General features: G+C 29.3%; 1 protein-coding gene across 2 annotated transcripts in view; it reads right to left on the bottom strand.

Annotated features, from left to right (window-relative positions):
• iav (transient receptor potential cation channel subfamily V iav) overlaps positions 1-24,975 on the bottom strand; it is a 152,711-nt gene that overhangs the window by 35,142 nt on the left and 92,594 nt on the right. For both annotated transcript variants that reach the window (XM_003704618.3, XM_076541342.1), the window contains exons 6-8: positions 11,264-11,480; positions 3,170-3,331; positions 721-918 (exon numbers count right to left, since the gene is read on the bottom strand). In XM_003704618.3, the coding sequence (XP_003704666.1) occupies positions 721-918; positions 3,170-3,331; positions 11,264-11,480 (577 nt within the window). The remainder of the gene's footprint in view (positions 1-720; positions 919-3,169; positions 3,332-11,263; positions 11,481-24,975) is intronic.

Here is a 24,975-nt window from a genome sequence, read left to right as displayed (position 1 = left end):
TCTCGAAAGAAACACGATGGACAGATGAATGCTCTAAGAATGACCTTTCATTAAAGCAAGTCAGTGTCAAAACAAAAATATCAATGTCTGAACGTTTTCCTGTCTGCGTTTGGTGGAACATACGAAAAATAATTCATTCTGTTTTCACGAAATCCAACCATTGCTATGAAAGGCTATTTCAGAAAATGGAAACAATTATAACTGGCTCTGAAATAAGAAAACTATGCACATAAGAACATCCTCTTTCACAATAACTATGCGTAGAAATTTGCACCTTTAACATTTTATTACGTAGAAGTCTGAGGAGCAATTTCAACGAGAAATATCGAAAATTTGAGTGAAATTAAAAGAACTTAAAGAAACAAAAGGATTTTATGGAAAATAAAATTAAGAAATTAGTTTGGCAGTAGATAAAAGAGAGCGATAGAGACTGTACAAAAAATTAATTATTAAATAAGTAAGTCATTTATTTGATTTTTCTGAAAAAAAATTATTCATGATGTTTGTGATATTTTGTTATTTTAAATATTATTAATTTTCGTTTTGATTTAAGTGCAATTCTCTTTGCGTCATTTATATGCTAAATATAAATAACCTATTGCAGTAAACTTTTTAAGAGAGTTTTAAAGAATTTCTCAAAGGAGAATAGTTTCAAGGAAATTTTATATGTATTAAATATTCAGCAAAACAAAGAGAAAAATGAAAGGAAAAATGTATCACCTTCCAGTTAGCAACAGCACCTTTGCGTTGCTTTGCCTTGGTTTTCGATTTACTTTTAATCACCAGAACACCACGTTGCTCCGACGCTGGGTTGTTCGGGTCATCTCCAGGTCCTAATTTAATACTGTATTCTTGCAAATAATTCTGAGCGTCTTTTTGAGATACTGCTCGCTCCAGAGAGACCACGATTTTCGCCCACTGAAAACAATTACATAGTTCTAATAATTTTACAGAATGTTTCAGGCATCACGAAAAAAAATTTTTAATTACCCAACATTGAAGTATTTACAATATCGAACAACGGAATATGACAATTTAATGAAAATAGAAAGCATATATGTCTTGAAGATTGTATAAGATTATAATCGAAATACTTATATTTTTTTTTAAATTTCGTAAAATGAAAAGTTGTACAAAATTTTTATGCAAACATTTACGTCTTTCGTAATCGTGTCAAATTTCAATTGAAACATTTAAAGTTTTGAAAAATTTCGTAAAATAAAAAGTTGTGTAAAATTTCAGTTTCAACACTTACAATTTTGAAGAATTTTATAAAATACAAAATTATGTAAAATTTAAATCTAAACGCTTACAATTTTGAAAAATTTCGTAAAATAGAAAAATGTGCAAAATTTCCAAATTTCAAAAATGTGCAAAATTTCAATGTAAATATTTTAATTTTGAAAAATTTCGTAAAATAAGAAATTACACATAATTTCAAGTTAAACGTAATTTTGAAAAATTTTGTAAATAAGAAAGGATTTAGTTGTTAGACTTTCTTGCAAAAATATTTATACTTACGTATTTGATATTAATTATATAATAATTTAGTTTCTGAAAACAAAATTGTCTTTCACCTTACTTAAAGTGCTGAAGGAAACTCGTTAAAAAGTTAGACTAATTGTATCGATCAGGGCATATTTTAATAGTTACCAAGAAATTTGGAATGAAATTTATTCATACAATATACAAAGACATAATTAAGCGAAATATTGTAACAATAACTTTCCCGGATAGAATTATTACCATATGATGGCACGATAATTGTGTTCACGCATTTCATGTAAAAAAATGTATATTGTAACATTTTACAAATTATAGACGTAAAATCCGTGAGACTTTGCTTTTATTTATAAATAACATTGTTCAATAAAAGTTTTACGTTTCAGCCGTTTTTGTGCTTTGCTTATTAACTATATTTAAGTATTTTCAATACAAGGAGGATGGAAAATAGAACAGATTGCAGACGAGAACAAAAGAAAATGAAGATAAGAACACAAAAAGTATGTTTAAATATAACAATTTGTTTATATTTTTTATTAAGTTTTTTTTTTATCACATTATATGTTTTCGTAAAAAGATTCTTTGAGACCTCAAAACATTTCTTGCATTTTTTTATAGTAAAAGCAGGCGTTGCCAAAGATATTACTAATTGTATTAAATTTTCTAAACTTAATAATTCCATTAAATTGTCATTTAATAATTTAATGAATTGTCTAAATTTAATAATTTTATTCAATTATCCAAATTTAATAATTTAATTATATTTCTCAAAAATAATAATTTGATTAAATTGTCTAACAACTCTTCCGTCCTTTCACATTAACAAAACATCTTTATTGAAGTATACAATGGCACCAATCATTTTCATGAACTGGAAATCGTTCACTGAATTATTTATGTGATTTTATCTATTGCAACTACATGCACACGATTAAACTGTCGAAATGTATGCATTTATGATATATCAAATTCTGCAAAGTAAACATAAATTGTTTAATCCACAGGTTACGTTATTTATTTGCATTCTGCCTCGCTATACCAATGCATGAACATCCACAGTTTACATGCAATAAAATTTTACAAACATATTGGATACTTTACTATTATTAAAACATGTACGGAATTTATTAGAATCAGTTGAATCAAATTTATCGCAATCCAAAATAAGAACTAGAACGATTTAAGCTACTATACATATAATGTTACATTAATATTCATACACAGTACCATTCCTGTGTTTGTTGATTTGTATAGAAGAAATTAATTTAGAAATTATATTATATATTTCACTGAAATTTATTCCAGATTAAAAATGCATTAACGACGTCTTTTAACTTCAATATTTAGTCGAATAAATCATTTTAAATGAAATGTATTTTCACACAATGTGAAATGTATTTTCATTAATATAACACCGGTATACTTTCACAAATAATAAATGATACATATTTTTGTAAAATAAGCAGTTTGATACATGAATCATTTCTTCCTGTATACAATAATGAATACACAAGCAGTGTCCGAATATTAATGTGAGTAACTTTGACCTCCCCAAGTAATTCCATTCCTGGCATCGACACTAGGTACATGGACTAAAGGTAGCAAGCAATTTAACACGTCAATCCTCGAAATCACGAGTTAATTATATCGCTTAACAGATATTTACTTGCTTCACCCACTCCTTCTCGCTTTGCTCAATCACGTGTGCGTAAGTGTTGCCCATCATGGCAATTAGCATGTTCAGGAGTAGTATAGGCACCAGGACCATGAATATAGTGAACACCATCTTCGATAAATTCGGATACGTTGTGTAACTAAGATCTGTGTACTGAAACGAACAAACATTTCTATATTATTCAATGTCCTAAAGTCAAAATTCGGCTTGCTATTCTTAGGTGAATTGGTGAAATGAAATGAGAACAATGCAATACGAAAATAAATGTAAATAAATATAACGTAATTACAATATTGCTTAAATTGTGTCTACAACTCTGGGTACTATGATATTATTGGTTATTACACCTTATATACAAGAAAGTCAGCTTTTTCACATTAGGTTATGTGTTAGGTTAGGTCTGGTCCAGTTATTTTAAGTTTAATTAGGTTAGAATATCTATAGGATACTATTTTTTGGTGAATTGGTAAAATGAAATGAGAACAATGCAATACGAAAATAAATGTAAATAAATATAACGTAATTAAAGTATTGTTTAAGTTGTGTCTACAACTCTGGATACTATTATATTATTGCTTATTACACCTTATACATAATAAGGTTAGCTTTTTAATATTAGGTTATGTGTTAGGTTAGGTCTGGTCCAGTTATGTTAAGTTTAATTAGGTTAGGATATCCTAACCTATTATTACGTAGGTTATTTTTCGGTTATTATTTGATATTAGTTTGTCTTTTATTATAAGGAATATTTCCACAGTAAATTAATTTGGTTTAAATTAAATTACGTTAGGTCAAATTCTGCACTTGGTTTGGTTAGATTAAATCAGATTAGTTTATGTTGAATTTGGATAGATTAAGTCAGATTAGTTTATATGTATTATGTTAGGTGTTACAATACTGTAGATTACATTGAATTCAATTACATCACGTTTGAGTTAGATTATGAACAATACGAGTAGGTTAATGTACGTTATATGTTTGATTAAATCTGAGGACTTCGAGTATAAACTTGTTCATGCATAATACACTTGATTAATGGTATACGCAAAATATGTATTTTCAATAAATTTTGGCTCTCGGTGAATTGTTATTCAGGAAACTGATTTTCGATAAATCGTATTTGGTGAATTGTGTATCTCGTTAAATTGTATTTGGATGAACTGTTTTTCGGCGAATTGTATTTTTCACCGAATTGTTTCGTTGAATTGTGATTTCGTGAATTGTATTCGACGAAATTTCCGTAAACTGTCATCTGCGTAATATGCCTTATAAATTCTTTTGTAATCAATGATATGTGTATAATACAAATGTGATTGCATACAATGCAATTATGCCATACATTAATCATGATTTATTTTACTTCCTAATTTAATTGTGATAACGAGCTAAGAACATGAATCTTGTCATTAAGGAAGTACTAACCATTGATGATTAATTTGCTAATTAATATATTACTAATTTATTAATTTATTAATAATTTATCAACAAATCTTTAATTCACCAATTAACGGAACAATTTTGAATTTAATTTTAGGATTTCATTACAAACTAAAATTTTGTTATTGTATGAAAATTATTTGTTAATAATTTATAAAAGTATAATTACCATAAAATATTGAGAGAAATGCAAATTCGTTTCATACTGGTCAGACAAAGGACCTTAGAGCAAAACATAGTTTTTGCTAAGTCATAATATCAAAGTATAATTTGACAGAAGCAAAATAGCTTTCACAATTTTTAGTTTAAAAGTAACAAATAATAGTGATACATTCAATATCGCTTACCTCAAATAAAATAAAGAGTACATAAAATTCGGTCTATTTAGAATTCATAAATGAAAATTAGGTACGAATTGCTACCACTCGAAATCAAAAATAAAAGAACGTGCATCAAACATTATTAGCATAGAAATGAGCTTTCCACACCGTCATTTTTTCGTCATAATTATCCGTGATAATTAAAACCAGGTTGAAAAGAATTGAAAATTCTAATTATACCTTATTCCTTGCATTATACATATATTATTTATACTGCTATACTTAACTATTTAGCTATTTCACCATTTAACAGTTTTGTCATTTGACTATTTAGCTGTTCCATTGTTTCACCATTTGGTTATTTAATTTCGTTTAAGTTTAGTTTGTTATTTAGTTATCAATTGTTTCTACTTAATTTAATTTATTAGGTTGTTCGGAAAGTCATTTCGTTTTTTTTTTCCGAAGAAACGAAATACGATTTTCTTATAGTGAATAAATATTTTATTCTATTAAAAATGGAAATGCAATATACTTTACCATCTTTCTGACAGTAACATAATTTCACGTTCATAAAATTTTTGTTCTTTGCTGAAAAAAAATTGATGCAAGTGAATTTTCGCCTCCTCGTTTAAAGTGAAGGTTTTACCGTTTAAAAAATTCTGTAGTGATCGAAATCAATAATAATAACCAATTTTGGCACTGTCGTTCTGTTAATGCATCTTCTTTATACACACCTGACAATTTTCTTTTCGCTTGAACAGTATTTTTACCTTTACAATAGTAAAAACGTAAAATATGCCGTAAATGCTGCTTTTCTCTTTCCATATTTGATGGGGCACCAACCAAAAACTATAGAATAGAATGAGTGGAAAATTTTCACAAAAAAACCTTGCTATATCAGTTGTTAAAATGTATAATGATTTGCGGCTTAAATGTGAAGGTAGCTGTAAAAAAATACAATTAAATCCTGTGTTGAGAAAAAACGAAGTTACTTTCCGAACAACCTAATATTTTATTTTGTTTAAGCTATTTAATTGTTTCATTTAACCATTTAGTTATTTAGCAGTTACACTGCTTAATTATTTAGTTATTTAACTATTTTATCATTTAGCTGTTTTACTGTCTCACCATTTAAATATTTAGCTATTCAACTGTCCTATCATTTGACTACGTAGCTATTTAAATCTTTCATCATTTGACTATTTAGGTATTTAGCAGCTTCACCGTTTCTCTGTTGGCTATTTAGCTATTTAGTTGATTCAACATTTCATTATTTATCTACTCAACTATTTTATCGTTTGACTTCTGAATTATTTGTTTCGCCATTTGGTTATTTTGCTATTTAGTTGTTTCACTATTTAACTATTTAGTTATGTTACTGTTTCAATGTTTCACGGTTCAACTATTCCACTATGATTCACTGATAGGTTATCTATTAAACTATTTCACCATTTCATTATTTACCTATTTCACTGCTTTACCATTTGACTCTTTAGCAGTTTAACTGCCACACCATTTAACTATAGAACTATTGAGCCCAAAAAAATTTTAACAATAATCGAAATATCAATCTTTTAATACAAAGATCAACTTTTTCAAGAACAGATTTTTTAGCAAATCATATAAATTATCTGAAAAATTAAAAAGTTATTATTAAAACAGAATAGTCGACTATGAATAATTAGAAATAATAATAAAGTATGATATTCTCATCAATGTTTGAACTCTCATGCTTCTAGAAGAACATAATAATTGCTATTTTTCATGTACACAATAGAACAAGTATATCATACTTCGGTATATCTATACTCGAACGATTAAGCAGCTTGAAAAATAAAGTGTACGCGGTGCAGCGGATCGACAAAAAAAATCGTGTCACGAGCAAGTGCATGGCCATCAGAATCGTTTCGTGGATTTTCAACCGGAAATCCGCATGCAACCCCGTTCCTCTGGTTTTTAATTCAACGCATTTCACCAAATCGTTAGGCGAACCGTAAAACCGAGCAATGATTTTTACCGGACGTTTCGTGAATGTTATTTACTGTCCACGTCCATTGTGAAGACGACCATGTGTACTACGATGCGTGTTGTAATTAAAATTGTCAACCCTTTTTTTTCGCCGAAAACTGGTCGCTTCAAACGGAAATTGGCAATAAGGGAAAAGACATAAAGACGTATTGAACTTGTTCATTCTGCCAGTAACTGGTAAATTACCAAATAATACTTTTGACATTTACAACGTAGGGTGAAGTGGAGTAAGTATAGACTGGTTTTTGTAAAGTTGGTATTTAAACGTAAGTATTTTCAGTCTGCTATGTAAATATTTAACGCTGTCGATATCGAACGCTTTGCACAATTACTACTATTTAATTAATATTAACTAGGACCTTAATTTTCCTTGTACATTTTGATTTTGCTAGGAAATTGTTTAAAATGTCAACTACTCTGCACTTTCCCCGAAAATGGGGTAAGAGCGTAACTTGAAGTTAAATACTTTGATGCTTTATTTCATGTGCAATGGGGCAAGAGCAGAATTATTAACAAATCTGGTATAAAATGCTTTTTACTACATTATGCAAGTACTCTATACTGCAAACAAGAACTCTTAGCTGAAACATAAAAGGGAATACAGTGAAATAAAACGAGGAAACAAACATACTAAATGAAGAAATTTCGCTCGTATTGTGAGAAAAATAGTCTGTATACGCACTTTCTCCCTTTACGAATTTACCCCGCTTCATCTTATGCGAAGATTATTCTGAGGCAACTGTCTGTAACGCGTAAAATGAAATTATTGAAAATTGATTGTAATTCAATGAAATTTTTATTTGATTTTTATGGGAATTTTATTATTGGTAAATTGACTCGGAAGAAAGACTTTTAATGTGCGAAATGCACAGATGAAGTTGCGATCAAACGCAAGTAGAAAAATCCGGTGTTCAATATGTATCTATTATTTTTACGATTAGTCTATTGGAAATAAATATTTAGTGTTTCTCAACATAATTCATTTCTGCATTGACAGTTAATCTATTAGCTTGCAATAAACCAACAGAAATATATCAGTCGTTAGTCGCAAAATCAAAATAATATTTTAGAGCATTTTCTTGTAAGAAAGATTGCTGTCCTCTTTCGGTTTCATGCAATAAAATTTAGTATTTGAGGGTGGAAAATATCAGAATGTAAGTAGCATCCACTTTTGTTTAATGTGAATTTAAATCATTTAAGTGTGGAACTAGTTTGAAAAAATGAATGATTTTGTATAATGAAATGAGATCTTCAGAATATCATCATTACTTTTGAATTTAAAGTACTAAATTTGCCTAATACTTTGTTATAGCGCTTTCCTAATTCATAGAAATAATACATTTTGAAACGCCTACAAATGCTAAAAAATAGAAAATAGCAGTAAAAAACCATTTTTTATTAAAAGCAGATATTTAAAGAAAAATGAGATAATATACATATGTATAATATAATCTTAAAAATGACACAGTAAAAGATTTTAACTATGAAAAATAAGAACGTGTTTAATAAATTTTTTTAGTTGTGAATTTATTTATTTCTGTTGGAAAAATACAAATATTTTACATTATACTATTTTATTCAGCACATGTGCAACTGAATATAGCGGAGAGTTTAATATATAAAAAAAAAGTATTGAAAAAGTATTAGTTAATCAATTACGTTTTCTCAGAGTATGTGTGTGCGTGTTTATCTTTAATTTGCTCTATAATTTCAAAATGTTTCATCAGAAAACTTTCAAATTTGCTATTTATATACAAGGCACTGATTTTGTTGAATTTCACAGAAATCAATTGACAAAAATTAAAACTTACATTCTAAAAAAGAAGTAATAAAATTTGGAAATTTAAAATCGAATTATTTATAAAAATTTTAAATTAATATTTTAAACAAGAGGAACAGTAATAAATAAATTTATTCCAGCTTGGAATAATGTGTTTTGAAATTTTTGTTTTTTAAACCTTTTCAAGTGTAACTTTTAAGGTATCAAGCATACTGAAAACTGTTTCAAAAAAAATTTTAATAGTGCAATTAACGTGACGAGTGTTCATCAACCAAACTTTTAAACAAATTTTTTGTTAAAAATCAGTTTTGATATAGGCTTCCCAAAATTCTGTTAATATATATTTATGGTACTTGTATTGTTAAACTTTTGTTTAAAATATTTTAGTCCATGTTTTATAGATTTATAATTATCAAAAAATAAATGTGAGTGCTTATTTGACTTTTGAAGGAGACCACAAAAATAACTGAAACAAGATTACAATAGGAACAAAAATATAATAGTATTTGTTTGTTCTCATTTTTTATTGTCTATATTATTAATATTTTTTTTCCTGAAAAGATGTTCTTTTTACCGTTGAAAGTTTCTTTGAAACCCCAAACATTATTTAAATGTGGACTCCTTGATGAAAGGAATTAATGAAAGAAAATACTAACATACTTTTAGAAGTCTTTCATTTATAACTAAAGTTTAATTTTTAAACACGTTATTCTGAAAAATAAGATTTTCATACTGCTTACGTAATCCTGATCAATTTTTAATATATCTGATCAATTTAATTTAATATATTTAATTAAGGAATATTAAGAAAGAAACTGCGCTAAGGCGGACTTAAAAAACAACTGAATTTTATTTCTCTTATCAATGAAGCTAACATTGAATAAACTATCAATCTCCTTTCGATTTTATAACGATTCATATTCGATTTAAATATGTATATTTTATAAAAAAATATTGTCAATTATAATTAAATATCGTTTTGTACAATATACATTAAAAAAGTGTAAATTTATAAGTGTACTAATTTCAATAATCACAAAAATAATTGATGAAAAATCCGTTTTTTTTTCGAACTCCGTTACATTGTTCCTTCCAACGTGTTCAGCACGATTGTGATCGTATGATATGAAACCTGTCAAACCTGACAAACGGGTGACATCATAAAATGACATGCTGAACATGCAGTAGCGATAAAAATATTGACCCATCGTTAAACCGGTTAGGCGAGAAATTCGATCGGTACGATAACAGTTTAGAGGCTATATGGAGAGGTAAGTACCTATGAAGGAGCTAAAATACAAATCTTAATATGTACATATAAATAAGGTGTTACAGAATTTTTACCAATATATTCCACTCGTAAAAATAAGGAATAGATTATATGAATACTTTGACTACCACCTTATCCATAAATGGCTGACGCTTAAATTTCCATATGCATCAGCCATCTATAATATGCAGTCCCTGGTTATCGAATTAGGATCACTATAAATTTTCATCATATTACACGTTTTCCATAAAATTAAAAGACCTGTTCGGATTGTAATTATATAATTTATTAGCTACTAACATGATACACTACTACTGTACATAGTATTACTAATACATGTTAATATCTTGTATTTCTACCCTTTGGTCACAGCTTGTATCTGGTGTGTTCTGTATTCATTGATGCTTTATATCTTCATTCTTTTCCAAAAAATTTGTAATTTTTTTCAAAATATATTAGATAGATTTTCAGATAATGCGGTTGGTGAGTTGTAAACGAGTCTTTTAAGTAGGCTTCAGGCATTTTCTACAGCAAATTTCACCTGGCACGCTATCAATATTCGAGTCTAATGTAAACGCTTGCACGGTTCTTAATCGTTTTTCATTCACACAATTTGACGATTATGATGATAGTAATAAATCAATTTCTATGCATATATCATTATCAATGTATTTAGTAATACTTTTGCATGACCTAAACAAATTTTCGTACGTGGTCCTAATTCAATGACCAGGGACTGTAGAACCTCAGCATTGTAGACAAGCCAGGAATTGGCGTTTATAAAATTTCTCTCAAAACATAAATTAGTATACATAATTCTTTATCTCGATGAAAACCAACACAATAAATTGGTTTTATTAAGTTAATATAAATTAAATTAAGGGATTTGTAAAAGTATAATTTGACTATTTTTACAATTTTATTGTTAATAACTATTAATATTATTAAGCAATATTGTTTTTAGAAAATGTACGAAAAATAAATAAAACCTGATGATGATCTAGCAAAAATTAAAACACAGTAAAAAAGGGAATCTAATCATTTCGTTTTAAAATCAAATTAGACAAGAAAGAAAATTAATAAATAAACTTTTTAGAAAATCTAATAGATCTCTGAAGAAAGATTTGTCAGAGGAACGGGAAAAAGTGAATAAAAAATGTAGAAGAGCTACGTGCGTAGAAGCGTGTGTGCATGTGTGGTGGAAACAACCACGACAGGGGAATAAAACGTTGATTTATAAAGGGGCTTACGTTATAATCGCCGAGGGTTACTTGAAACAGTGCCATCCATGTCGAGTGATAGGAACTATAGAGGGATGATTTCACTCCTGGAAAGCCTTTGTACAAAAAGTAGAACGACTGGCAAAAACCGAACAGCACAACCATGTAGATTATTCCGAAGGTCAACATGTCGCCGGTTATCATGCTGTAGACCATGGTGACGAATGGACCGGTCAGCCGGATAGCGCTGTTAAAATAATTAAACGATGTATGGTGCAACATACGATAGTAAAACATTTAATCGTAACAATGAATAAATTTCAGGTTATTCCATGAGTTAGGAGTTGGCAAACGTATTTTCTAGTATGATAGTTAAATACTTTTATGATGTTAAAAACTTTTGTTTTGTGGGTTAAGAAATTAAAACTGAATTTTTCTAGCAGTGCTGAGTTAAAATGATTAGGAGCTTCAAGTGTTTGGAAGGTATATGGTTCTAAATGTAAGCAATCGATGCAAACATTGAGCTTTTTGAATTTTTGAATTTTACTATTTTCGAACCTTGACATTTTGGAATTCTGAAAGGTAGAAATATTGGAAGTCTGAAATCCTGAGATATTACAGCTTTGTAATTTTAGTTTTACAGTTTTACTGTAAAGTTTTACTAATATTTTAATTTTAGAATTTTAGAATTTTAGAATTTTAGAATTTTAGAATTTTAGAATTTTAGAATTTTAGAATTTTAGAATTTTAGAATTTTAGAATTTTAGAATTTTAGAATTTTAGAATTTTAGAATTTTAGAATTTTAGAATTTTAGAATTTTAGAATTTTAGAATTTTAGAATTTTAGAATTTTAGAATTTTAGAATTTTAGAATTTTAGAATTTTAGAATTTTAGAATTTTAGAATTTTAGAATTTTAGAATTTTAGAATTTTAGAATTTTAGAATTTTAGAATTTTAGAATTTTAGAATTTTAGAATTTTAGAATTTTAGAAGTTTAGAATTTTGTAACTTGATAAGTTTGGAATTTTATAATTCTTGAGTTTTCAAACTGTGTTGCTCTAAAATTCCGAATTGTTGAATTTTGGAATGCATTGTAGAACTGTAGAATTATGCAACTGTGTAATTTCGTAATTTTTCAATCCTTTATTATCGAATTCTAAAATAGCTTATTTTGTAAAGTTTAGTATTTTGGAATCTGCTAACTTTGTAACTTAAAAGTTCAGAATTTCATAAATTTGGAATTATATATCTTCCAAATATTGCAACTTTAGAACTCAATAACTTTACTATTTCTAAATCTTTAAAATTAAGAATTGTAGATTTTCCAAATTTGAGAACTTAAAGAATTTTGAGTTTTAGAAAAATCAGGTTTACGTTGAAAATTCAGAATTCTAGTTTGAAATCTTTGAAATCAATATATTTAATTACCATTTTCATTATAACATTTGCGTTGCTTACAATAAAAGTAAGACAATTCCATTTTTGAACGAAGTTTAATTTCCTCTATGTTTTACGTTCTTTCATTTCATTTCACTGAAGAATATAACGCATGAAGTTTTGTTCAAAAATGCACTTGCTCTACTTTCATTATAAGCGGCACATTTTCGGTATAATTGTCGAACGTTGAGGCCACTGAAACAACTGAATTTACATTTGTTCATTTGTCTTTGTTTGTCCATACTACATTACAAACCATTATTTCTAGTCTTTTGTCTTGAAATTTCGAGTCTAGACTCGTGAAATACCTTAAATTTACAGTATACGAGGTCTGTCCCAAAAGTATCCGACCTTCTTTAATTTCTTCGCACCTGACAATTTTAGCGTCATTTGCCGGGTATCAGTATCAACTGCAAAGCTTTACGAACTCCCACGATATCGCAGTTTTCGTCGGGACGCCTTAGTTCATGTGGAACGTGTATTTGTTTAGGAAGCGTTTTATACGTTCGTCGCATTCTGCTGCTGTAAAAAATGAGGGAAGGATCGGAGCAACGAATTTGCATCAAATTTTCCTTAAAACTCGAAAAGAGTTGTCCGGAAACCATTGATATGATGAAGAAGGCATTTGGGGATGAGTATATCAGCAATACACAAATCAAAGGGTGGTATGAGCGGTTCAAAGGTAGCCGCACATCTGTTGATAGTAACCCACGCTCTGGGCGGCCATCCACGAAAACAAGACCTAATAATATCGAACGTGTGCGACTTGCGATCAACAAAAATCGTCGTTTGACTGTGCGAGAACTAGAATATGATCTTGGAATACCGAAAACTAGTTTTGGCCTCAGTTTTGGTCAAGCGGTGATTGGCTTCTTCATCACGATAACGCGCCAGCGCATGCATCGAATCTTGTGCAGCAATATTCGACGAAGCACAAAGTCATACAGCTCCGGCAGCCTCCGTACAGTCCTGATGTAGCTTCCTGCGATTTTTGGTTGTTTCCAAGATTGAAAATGCCACTCAAAGGACACTGATTCGACGATAAAGAAACGGTCGAAACTAATACAACGAAAGCTCTAAAGGCTATTCCGAAAAACGAGTTCCAGGACTGTTTCCATAAGTGGGAAGGTCGTTGGCAGAGTATTCTACAATTAAATGGGGACTACTTCGAAGGAATGCCTGGAAGGAATCGAAAACCAGCCTGATGACGCAGGATAACACCAGCAGGGAAATATGAAGGAAGGGCGGATACTTTTGGAACAGACCTCGTAGACTTTGGCGGTAATCTGACAACAGAAACCTGTCGCCACTGACGTCGATCATTGTCGAATCGATAAAAAGCCGTGTTTTTGTATCGTTTTCGTTAATTTTTAATACATAGAATTGTCTGGAAGCGTGTTAAAAGCTCTATAATTTATCGCTAACGACAATATTTGGTCGCCATTGACGTCAGTCGCCGTGAAATCAAGAAGAATCGAGTTTTGTTTCGTTTTTGATAGTTTCAGACATGTTTAGTCGCGCGGAACGACTTTGAAATCTCTACTACTCATTTTTGTTCTAGCTATATGCTTACAATAAGTACTCTGAATTTAAAATATACATTAAAATTCGCGTGAGGCAGTTGGCCTATAGACGCATTAGTTATAAGTTAAAATATAAGCTAAATAGTTGGTGATGACGTTTTCATATATTTTTCTCTAAAAATACAATTATTTTAAAGACTTTCACCGTTTCTAAACCTCCTAATATCTGCATTGTGTGTATATTTTATATTATATATCAGGGGTGGCCAACCTGCGGCTCGCGAGCCACATGCGGCTCTTTGAAGGATTATTTGTGGCTCTCGATAAATGTACCAAGTTCCCTTTTCATTTTTGTGCTATTATATTTTAAAAAATTATTATCGTTCCATATGTGTTTCAAAATTACTGACGACAAATATGAAAGACTAAGTGCAACGTTGAAACAAATTTCATTTCCGTCCAAGTTAAGAATAATATGACTCATCGAAAACTGCGCCATCGAAAATTGCGGCTCGCGAAACATTTCAAACTTTGAAAAATGGCTTTGACTATCAAGGAACTTGGCCACCCCTGTTATATATAATTAAAGACGCATAACATCAGGGGCACAGTAGGACAACTTGCTTGAAACAGATTTGGTCAGTTCAATTGTGTCACGTGGAATTCACTTTTATGTTTATATGATGATTTACAAATTTATAAAATCGGAAAGTTAAAATCTACATAATTTAGAAACTATGAAACTTCATATTATCAATTTAAAAAAAATATAAATATTCTTTTTATTGTATTCTCCTTTTTTACTGAACTTTTGGATGAAAAGAGTATAAAATTCTACATAGAGCATATTCCAAGTCTAAAGAACGATAATGCTTATGAGATAAAATTTTTAGGAACAAAGGACACAATATGCAGATAATATTTTTTCTGTTATTTAAATTTGGGTGTAGTTATATTAAAAAGAAGTAACTATTAGAATTCCATCTTTCCCGAATCGATAAAAAGGCGTGTTTTTTTTTCGTTTCCGATAATTTTCGACTTATAGAATCAGCTAGAAACACGTTAAATATTCTGTAAGGCATTGTTGATGACAATACGTGCTCGTCATTGACATCAGTCGACGTGAAATCAAAAATAATTATGTTTCGTATCGTTTTCGATAGTTTGACAAGTTCAATTGTTTGAAGCAACTTTAAAATCTCTACATCCCACTATTGATCTACATACATGTTTATAGTATGTACTTTAAGTTGTAAATACACATTCGAATTCGCATGAGACACCTGGTCTGTAGACCACCAGTTTCTAATAGTGAACAGTCATAATTCACTTGTAGCTCGAATAAATTTATTCACAGTGTCAGATTCTGAAACACTACTGGAACCGCGGTATTTGATTACTTCAGTGTCAAACTCTGGGTGTACTCGCATTACTTACGGGACAAGCTGATCGTATAATATTGGTGCATACAGATTTCATCATAATTATGTATGTGGAGTCAAAAGAAAAGAAACAAACGAACAAAATTATTTACATTAACATGGTTCACATTTACTTTTCGAAATGATCTTTTCCAATTTACGAGCAATTGTTTTAGCCATTTGTTAATAGATTTTAGGTTATATAAAAAGGTACACTATAATACTTTACATTAATTTTTTACCCATTTTAATGTGTTGTACACATTAATCGCCCTATGTGGATTGCTAACTACTCTAAAAAAAGTTTATAAAATGTAATTTTTACTGTTGGAAAATTGTATGTACTATTAACCGTTTAAGTGTGTTTGACGACTATATCCGTCATGAAGATGTGGCAGAATTTTGTGTCATGACGACTATATCCGTCATGCGTAAAATTTTGTTACAAATTTGATATTTAAATTGTAATTTTGGCGAAAACTAAATTATATTCGTAAATTGTAATATGTTTAAAATGTTTAGAGATCAACACTAAATGAAATAAATAAATAGAAAGTGTAAATGATTTGAAATAGATTCATAAATACTTGAGAGTTAACTCGTCATCGCTTGATTATCGCGACACATACTGGTGCGCGCTTTGCAAAAAGATCGTCACAGTTAACTGGTTAAATAAAATATTATTAATACTATTAGTAAAAACTATACTGTAACTACTATTAAAATATAACTGTACTGTGAAAATATATGAAGTATGAAATTATTTCAGCAATTGGGACGTTAAATTGTAAAACTAATTAAAAACGTTTGCATTGAATTTTATAAAGCTGAATACGCTGTAGAACGAATATTTGATGTATGTGTAGGTGCAACATTTACAGTTAAGAGATGAAAATAACTTTTGAAATTAGAGGTGGTAAACGTATTTGCAAATGAAATTTAAAACCGGTAAATTGTGTGTTGTCAGATTGTAAATTCATTTAAGCTAACAGCTTCTATAAAAGTCTGCTTATTCAGCAATACGCTAACGATGAACTCATATTTGGAAATTTCCCTTGCAAACTGGTAATCAATTTGCATGAAAATTTATGTAGTAGCTAATTGTATCAATAAAATAAAATTTTTAATTTGCCTCTTAACAAAAATTATTATTAACAAATTATAAATAAATTATTGTTAACAAGATACTTCTTTACTTTACACTTTATGATGGTTGTTAAAATAATTTTAAGTTTTTTATAATGTCTTTGATTAAAGTTCTTCAACCATTCTTTCATGTATCCCAACATATTTGTAAAAATATCGAAACTCAAATGCTTTTCATCAAAAATGTATAAAAATTTGATAAAAGCTGTTACTGTATATTATACACACGAATAATATTATTTATATTTGACAATCTTCATTGATGAAATGTTTAACATATTTTATCATTTCACAAAAAGATCACATTTTATTTTTTGCATTTAATTACTGAAATATTTAAAATGAACAATGTCAAAGGCGTTGAAAAATCATATCACTGACAAGTAAACCTACCCAAGTGTCACTCTCCGATTTTCATGAAATTTGGATATGTTATAGTACATGGAAAATTAGGGGACACGTATTTTTTTTTAGCTGCGGTAAAACATATTTAGGGTATGAAACAACCCCCCAAAGTGTGAGAGTAAACTGGAAAAATTGCGATATTTTCGAGATCAGTGAAACAATTTTGATCATTTTTGGTATGAAAGTATCTTTCGATAGAAGACAAAAATTGGCCTAGGTATGTTGGAAGGGGAGTGAAAATTAGGGGGTGAAATACCCTAAAGCGACCAATTTCTTGCTGTAAAAAAATCGGTTTTGATCTGATCGAAATAAAATCTATTAAAACTTCAAGAGGAAAGTTAATTAGGAAACACGTATTTTTTTTTTTTTTTTTTTTGTTACATAAATATTTGGGACGTAAATAACTCCTAAATTACCGCGCTCGTTTGGCACTACGCATGAAACACCTTGCAAAACTGTATCTCTTAACTGTTCGATCTTTTTAATATATCGGTTTTTTACGTTACTGAATGGAAATCTGAAATCAAAATTCAATATAACGGATCCATTATGGCGGACGAAAACTCGAAAACCTACTTAAATAGACTGTATCTGTAACATGCGATTCTCAAAATATAATACAATTTCTGATATTCATTGTTAGGTGTGTAAGGTGAATCAAGCGTGTTAAGAACATATTGTATATTGTTTATAACAAAATTGTTTGAACAATATTGCTTAAAAATGAAATTTTTTAAAATCTGATGACAGCATTCATTGTATGCAAAAAATGTCTATGGAAACATCGATCACATATTTTATTAATTCCTTTGTTCAAACAATTTTGTTATAAACAATATACAATATGTTCTTAACACGCTTGATTCACCTTACACACCTAACAACGAATGTCAGAAATTGTATTATATTTTGAAAATCGCATGTTACAGATACAGTCTATTTAAGTAGGTTTTCGAGTTTTCGTCCGCCATAATGGATCCGTTATATTGAATTTTGATTTCAGATTTCCATTCAGTAACGTAAAAAACCGATATATTAAAAAGATCGAACAGTTAAGAGATACAGTTTTGCAAGGTGTTTCATGCGTAGTGCCAAACGAGCGCGGTAATTTAGGAGTTATTTACGTCCCAAATATTTATGTAACAAAAAAAAAAAAAAAAAAATACGTGTTTCCTAATTAACTTTCCTCTTGAAGTTTTAATAGATTTTATTTCGATCAGATCAAAACCGATTTTTTTACAGCAAGAAATTGGTCGCTTTAGGGTATTTCACCCCCTAATTTTCACTCCCGTTCCAACATACCTAGGCCAATTTTTGTCTTCTATCGAAAGATACTTTCATACCAAAAATGATCAAAATTGTTTCACTCATCTCGAAAATATCGCAATTTTTCCAGTTTACTCTCACACTTTGGGGGGTTGTTTCATACCCTAAATATGTTTTACCGCAGCTAAAAAAAAATACGTGTCCCCTAATTTTCCATGTACTATAACATATCCAAATTTCATGAAAATCGGAGAGTGACACTTGGGTAGGTTTACTTGTGAGTTATTAATGAACTCAATTATATTTGCCTTTTTACGGACCCTTTGTCGCTATAGTGATTGATTTTATTAATTTTTGCTTCAATTTGGTAGCTATATTTTCATTATTAAGCTCGTGTCGCTTTGGCACAAAATTGCATCTACCATTTTGAGATCCATTAAATATTTAATGTGACCTAATATTGGTTCACGACGTGTAAATTATAAAACATCGTTCTTGAATAATTGCATTATATTTACAGGGTGTTCCAAAACAGTGTGGTCACATTTTAACTGACTATTATACATATGTTTAATGCTATTAAGATATTTATTTATATATTTACAGGTCTAATAATATAAATTAACAGAAAGTAATGAATTATTGAATAATAATATTCGCCAATGTTCAAATTGATGAAGCATGTGCACATTTTTTTGGGACACCCCATATCAAACTATCTGCACACTCCAAATCAAAATTAGGAGTAACTTTTTTAATTTCTTGCTTAATTCAATTTAACTTTTTAATAATAATGTTGCGTTCTATATTTATTTCCTTTTGCTATTATTGTTATATTACGGGACAGATTAAATTTATCAACTGCTACTATTATTATGAGGCAGAGGGAGTAAATCGTAATACTGCGGCAATTAATACTGCTTTTACTAATGTCAATATTTATGAACAATACGATAAAATTAACATTGCACTTTTTTAATTTTAAAGAGTTGGTCAACTTTTATGAAAGGAGATAATTATAAATTAAAAAATAAAATTTTGCCTTTTCACAGAAATGAAATAGTTTTCTAAGTATTTTAAAAAAACAAAAAATGTGAGTACCATTTCTCCCAAAGTTATAAAAAAATACAAATATATAAAAGAACATAACTATACTTGCACTTCATTGCAATTACACAAATCTTATTTATCTTTGTGTACCTATTTGCAGACTATAAATGATAGTAATTATTTTGTTACATTTATTATTAATTAATTTAATTTAATTTTAAATTAAGTGCTTTACAGTTAAGTATTTATTACCTGTTTTATAAAACGAGTTTACGTGAAATACTTCAGACACACTGTAAATGTGCTGCTTATTATTTATGATATTAAAGAATTTATTATCTTCTTTTAAAATTGGGACATGTTATAATTTCCTTGAATTAATTACATTCGGTTTACTTCTATTTTCAGACTAAAAATGTCAAGTCTGGAGACCAAATAATTTAGGCATGATATTTTGGTAATTTTTAGCACGTCTGGTGAAAAATTGATACGTTTCGGCGGATTTTGTTTATTTTTTGTTGTTTACGTCAAAGTCTGAGTTTTATTTTAGAATTCGAATTTCGATCATTAGCTCGATAATTGCAAAAATGAAGATTTTACGAGTATAGCACTCATCAGTAGACTTCACCGCAGGGTAGCCAGATATTTTTGTATAGCAATAAATACCGTATATTTAATAAGGCCGAATTTTAGAAAGTGCAAGTTTGGGACAGATGCTAATGAAAGAAAATAAGCTGTCCGTGAACAAACCAATGCAACTCTACGTGGTTGAGTATAGTTTAATGAATATTTCTGTAAAAAAATATAGACGGAATATTGCTCTTTGGCTTCAAAATACTAAAATTACGAAGTCGTATTTTTGTACACTTTTTGAAAACCAAACATCTACTGTTCCACCTGACCAATACATCATGACGCAAAAAATACAAAAATCATACTCGGAGTAATTGGTATTTATTCTTGAACTTTAAGCAATAGTCAATTCATTAACACTAGATTGCCTAAGGCAGTCATTTTGACTGCTTTTCAATTTCAATTAGAAAAACAATTGTGTATAGAATGACACAGTTTCTTAGAATTTTGTGACTTTTTGTACAACATATAAATGCGTTTATTAATAATTGGAGTTACCTCCCCCCTCCTTCATTTCCGGTATATATATGTGTGTTATACCTATATTGCCCCAAAGCAGTCAAAATGAATCAAAGTTTCAGTCTTTCTAGTGTTAATGTCGTCTAAACATAGCTTCCACTAAAAAAATGATGACGTTGGTATCCTTAAATATATTAAAATCTTAATACTATGCAATTTCCCCAAATAATAATTTTCTCTATAATAGCAAAATAATTTTGTCTTCTAATAGCAAAAATATTTCAGCCAGATGAAATTACTGGCATATCTGTCGAACCACTTTAGAAATGAAATTTTATTATTTAACATTTCTCCTTTTGCCAATGAAGATCAAAGTAAAGAATCACAAATCTAATTGTTAGAACTACACGCGGTTCTAAAGATATCTTCTTCCATTTTCTTTTATTTCAAGGAGACTGTCGCCCTTTGACAAGGCGTTGCGCTAACAATGGTGAATCATGGCTGTCGTCGCAATATCGGCGAAGTATCGTGTTCCTTTTAGAGGTATCCGTGCATTCAGCAACAGATATCGATCCCTCGACGTATTTACTGTCAGCGAACATAGCTGTGGCATGGACCTATTCAACGGTGATCCGTAGACAGGAAGGTAATGACTGGCATCTGCTTCCGGAATACATAACGTGATTACAAACGCAGCGATCTTCTGGCTGTCGATGCGGATGGTTTATTAAATTTGCAAAGGATTAACGCTTCCTAAGCGATACATGGTGTGGCTCATGACAATCGTTTAATCAAGATATCGGATAAATGTCAGGTTATACCACAAGTCAGGAGTTGGGAAGCTTTTCTTGTCATGGATCAGATAAGTTATTTTCTGGATTTCGCTCGTTCTGAAAGGAAATTGAAATTTCTGTATTATGGTATTTTAGAATTACGGGGTTCTGGAACTTTAGAAACTTCTAATTTTGTAATTTAATTATTTTTGAAGGTTGATGCTTTGAAGTTTTAGAGTTATGCAAACTTGAAGTTTTAGAGTTATGGAAATTTGCAGTTTTAGAGTTTCGGAACTTTGGAGTTCCGAAACCTTAGAATTTTAGGATTTTATAATTTCAAAATCTTTGAACTTTGAAATTCTAGAATTTTTTAATTTCTTTAACTAATTCCTAAATTTTTTAATGTTTGCATGTTTGAAGGTTTCAATTTTTTAATTTTTAAATTCTGGAAATCCGGACTTCTTTAATCTTTAATTCTCAAGTTTAGACATTTTTTAATTCCTGAATTCTGAAGTTTTTGGATTCTTTTTATTTGTATAATGAAAATTGAGTTTGGGTAAAGTACTGCTTACACTAAAATGAAACCCATAAAAATAATAACTCTGAGATTCCCTATTACAAATTACAGAAATTATTAAGAAGCCTTTCCTATAATGTATACTACGTATACACTAAATATACTGATATTTGGTATGTTTTGGGGGTTACTTTACTATTACAGTAAATTTCATTATTATTATTATTATTATTATTATTTAGGCAAATAAGGGCCACGGACTCCTAAACGCCATCTTCTATATATGAGAGAAAATGAAAACCGAACCACTATTATTTTGATAGATTTCAATACAATATAATCTCAAAAGTATACCATACGTCAATAATTGTAAAATCAAGTTTTTAAAATTTAACGTCCAAAAATATTAAATATAATAAAATTATAATTAGATTCCAAATTATTGCTATATTTATTAGAATATAATTAAATTTATTAGAATAATAGTATAACTAAATTATATAATTATAGTTTTAATTACAGTTTTAATCATAATATATGTATATGTATACATATGTACATGTATATATGTATACATATATACATATATTAATTGAATAAAATATATGTGTACATACTTTGTTTATTTTCTAAAATTGATCAATTTTAACTTTGTTTATATGATTGTTTAATTGTTAATTTACACGAAAGCAACGAAGAACGTTCAATAATAATTAGACATATACGTCATGGTTCAAGAGGGCATTAAAGTTAATCAATTGAATAGCGGTCGTGGCCACACTAAGTCCGCAATGGTTTTCGTGGTTTCCAAGGATTTCATATTAAATTTCACCACAATTATGTTCACGATAATTCACGGCAATTGCTCCATCACCACCAGCACTATCCGACTATAATTATGATCCCTCCCGACTAAAGATCGCGCATTTGGAGCCAGATATGCAGAGAATTTTATTCTGAAACAGTACCAGTGAAATTCGTTAGTATTCAATGCGTTCTCAGGAAACCTGAATTTACAATTCTCCTATTCTTATAATACTAATATCGAATTACTATTAACATTATATTATTAAAGATGTTAAAGACGATATAATATTGACGTTGTTTACAATATGTGAAGCCTCATTAAAGTAGTTCAAAATTTTGTTAAATAGTATTATTTTTAATAAATCTTACCAAATATATTCACAATATTTTGTTGTATTTATCACTCATAGTTTCAAATAGTTAATCCAAGTATCAGTTAGGTAAGTGAAAACAATTCTTAATAATATAAGTAATTTAAATGTCATCTATATTCAATGATATTAATTAATATTCGGAAACTAGTATTCTACCAATTACTATTCTGTGCGGTTCTACATAATTAAATTAACATATTCTTTGTGTTTTTATCATTATAAAACATCTATTCTTCCTGACGATACTGTGAACTTTATTTATTTAAACTACTTAATGTGTTGTACAACAATATTTTATATACTATAATATTTACAAAAATATTTAGAAATGTAATTATTTAAAACATTTTGGTTTTTTAAAATTACTTAAAATGATTTCATATATTTTAAAACGTAGTTTTTAGGTTTGTATTATTCAATTTACCGATTCGATTAATACATATATGTATAAAGTAACGTCCTCCACATTGTCCCTCAGCTAGGAATCAAAGTGAAACAGTTCAGGAATACCAGAATCGAAATTCGAACCTCGTAGCTCGCCTTTGTAGTCTGCCAAACGAAAGGAGAGAGAGTAAAGGACAAGCACGGGAATTTAAATACCCGCGTATCAAAAGTGAAGACAATTTCTAAACCCTTTTTTTATTACCTTTTTCTAAACAAATACACAAGCAAGATTATTTTTAAACAATTGGTGAGTCTTATTATAATGGTTTATAAGTTTTATGTAAATTTAAAATTACAGAAATTTCATTTACTCGATTTCTGTTAATTACACATGACTAATTCTGTTCCCTATTTATGAGAAACGAATAAGTAAACGTTATTTGTAATTGTTCTGTTCATTATATAACTGAGAATTGCCATAAGGGCTTTTTATTAAACGTTTCGACTGTCCCGACGCGTAGGCATTTGATCACGGTTGCGCTCAGCCGCTAGGCTCAAAGCTGTCACTCTCGCTTCTAGGCCTGCGTAATCTTCGCGCTCTGATTGGTCCGTGTTTTTGCTTAATAATGTAAAAACGAAGCTCTAAACCCCATTTTTGCAAAGGGGAATCTTGTTCAGAATCACATCCTCTACCACCCCTTTCCAAGAGTTACACGAGTTGTGAGACACCCTGTATGTGATAGAATAAGCGTAGACACATCAGTAAAGACAATGAAGGAGGCATTACTGTATTTCGAGATTGATTAAAAACCGATCATTTTTTTGTGCTACTCTTCAACTAATCGATTTTAGTACTTTACAAGCTAATAATGAAACCAGTTACATCAGTTAAAACAACGTATAAAATAGATAATATAAGAAATTGTAACTTGTTTAAGGAAAGGCTTGAGTTTATGATTGCTCCCATTCATCCTGGAACTTCCAAGTCTTAAATTGTACCGCTTATTTTGAAAGTGGAGCAAGTTCATTCCTTGAAAGAAATAGTGATAACAATAGATAAAATTTAATATATTTTTATCTGTAAGTAATTTAGAAAGAAAATAATTCAAAGTCCCTAATGTTTGGTCGATGGAAGTTTGGGTGATTAAAGGTATTGGAAAGAAGTATATAGTGAAAAGTTTACTTCAGATTGAAATTCTATTTAGTCGAATATATTACGGTATAATTTAGCTCCGGTAAATTTTAATAATACCAACTATACTGTGGATAACTACAAATTGTACGATGTTGGTGGCATAACCTCAACATGAGTGAAGATCTGTAGGTCTTCCTTGGTTTTCATTAATAATAAAACAATATAAAATTGACGCAATTCTTGTTTTAGTATCGGTGAACGAAGCCCTTTAACAATTTCAGTATTATTTGAAAATCAATTACCAATTGTATTTTATTTTACGAAAAAATGACTCAGATTGATTTCAACGCAAATTGACTGTAGTGCATCGGAAAGTTAAACTGATAGGTAATAATAAAAAATTAAAAATAC

This window comes from Megachile rotundata, chromosome 2, assembly GCF_050947335.1.
Source record: "Megachile rotundata isolate GNS110a chromosome 2, iyMegRotu1, whole genome shotgun sequence".
Lineage (NCBI taxonomy): Eukaryota > Metazoa > Arthropoda > Insecta > Hymenoptera > Megachilidae > Megachile > Megachile rotundata.
This window is presented reverse-complemented; position numbering and strand designations above follow the sequence as displayed.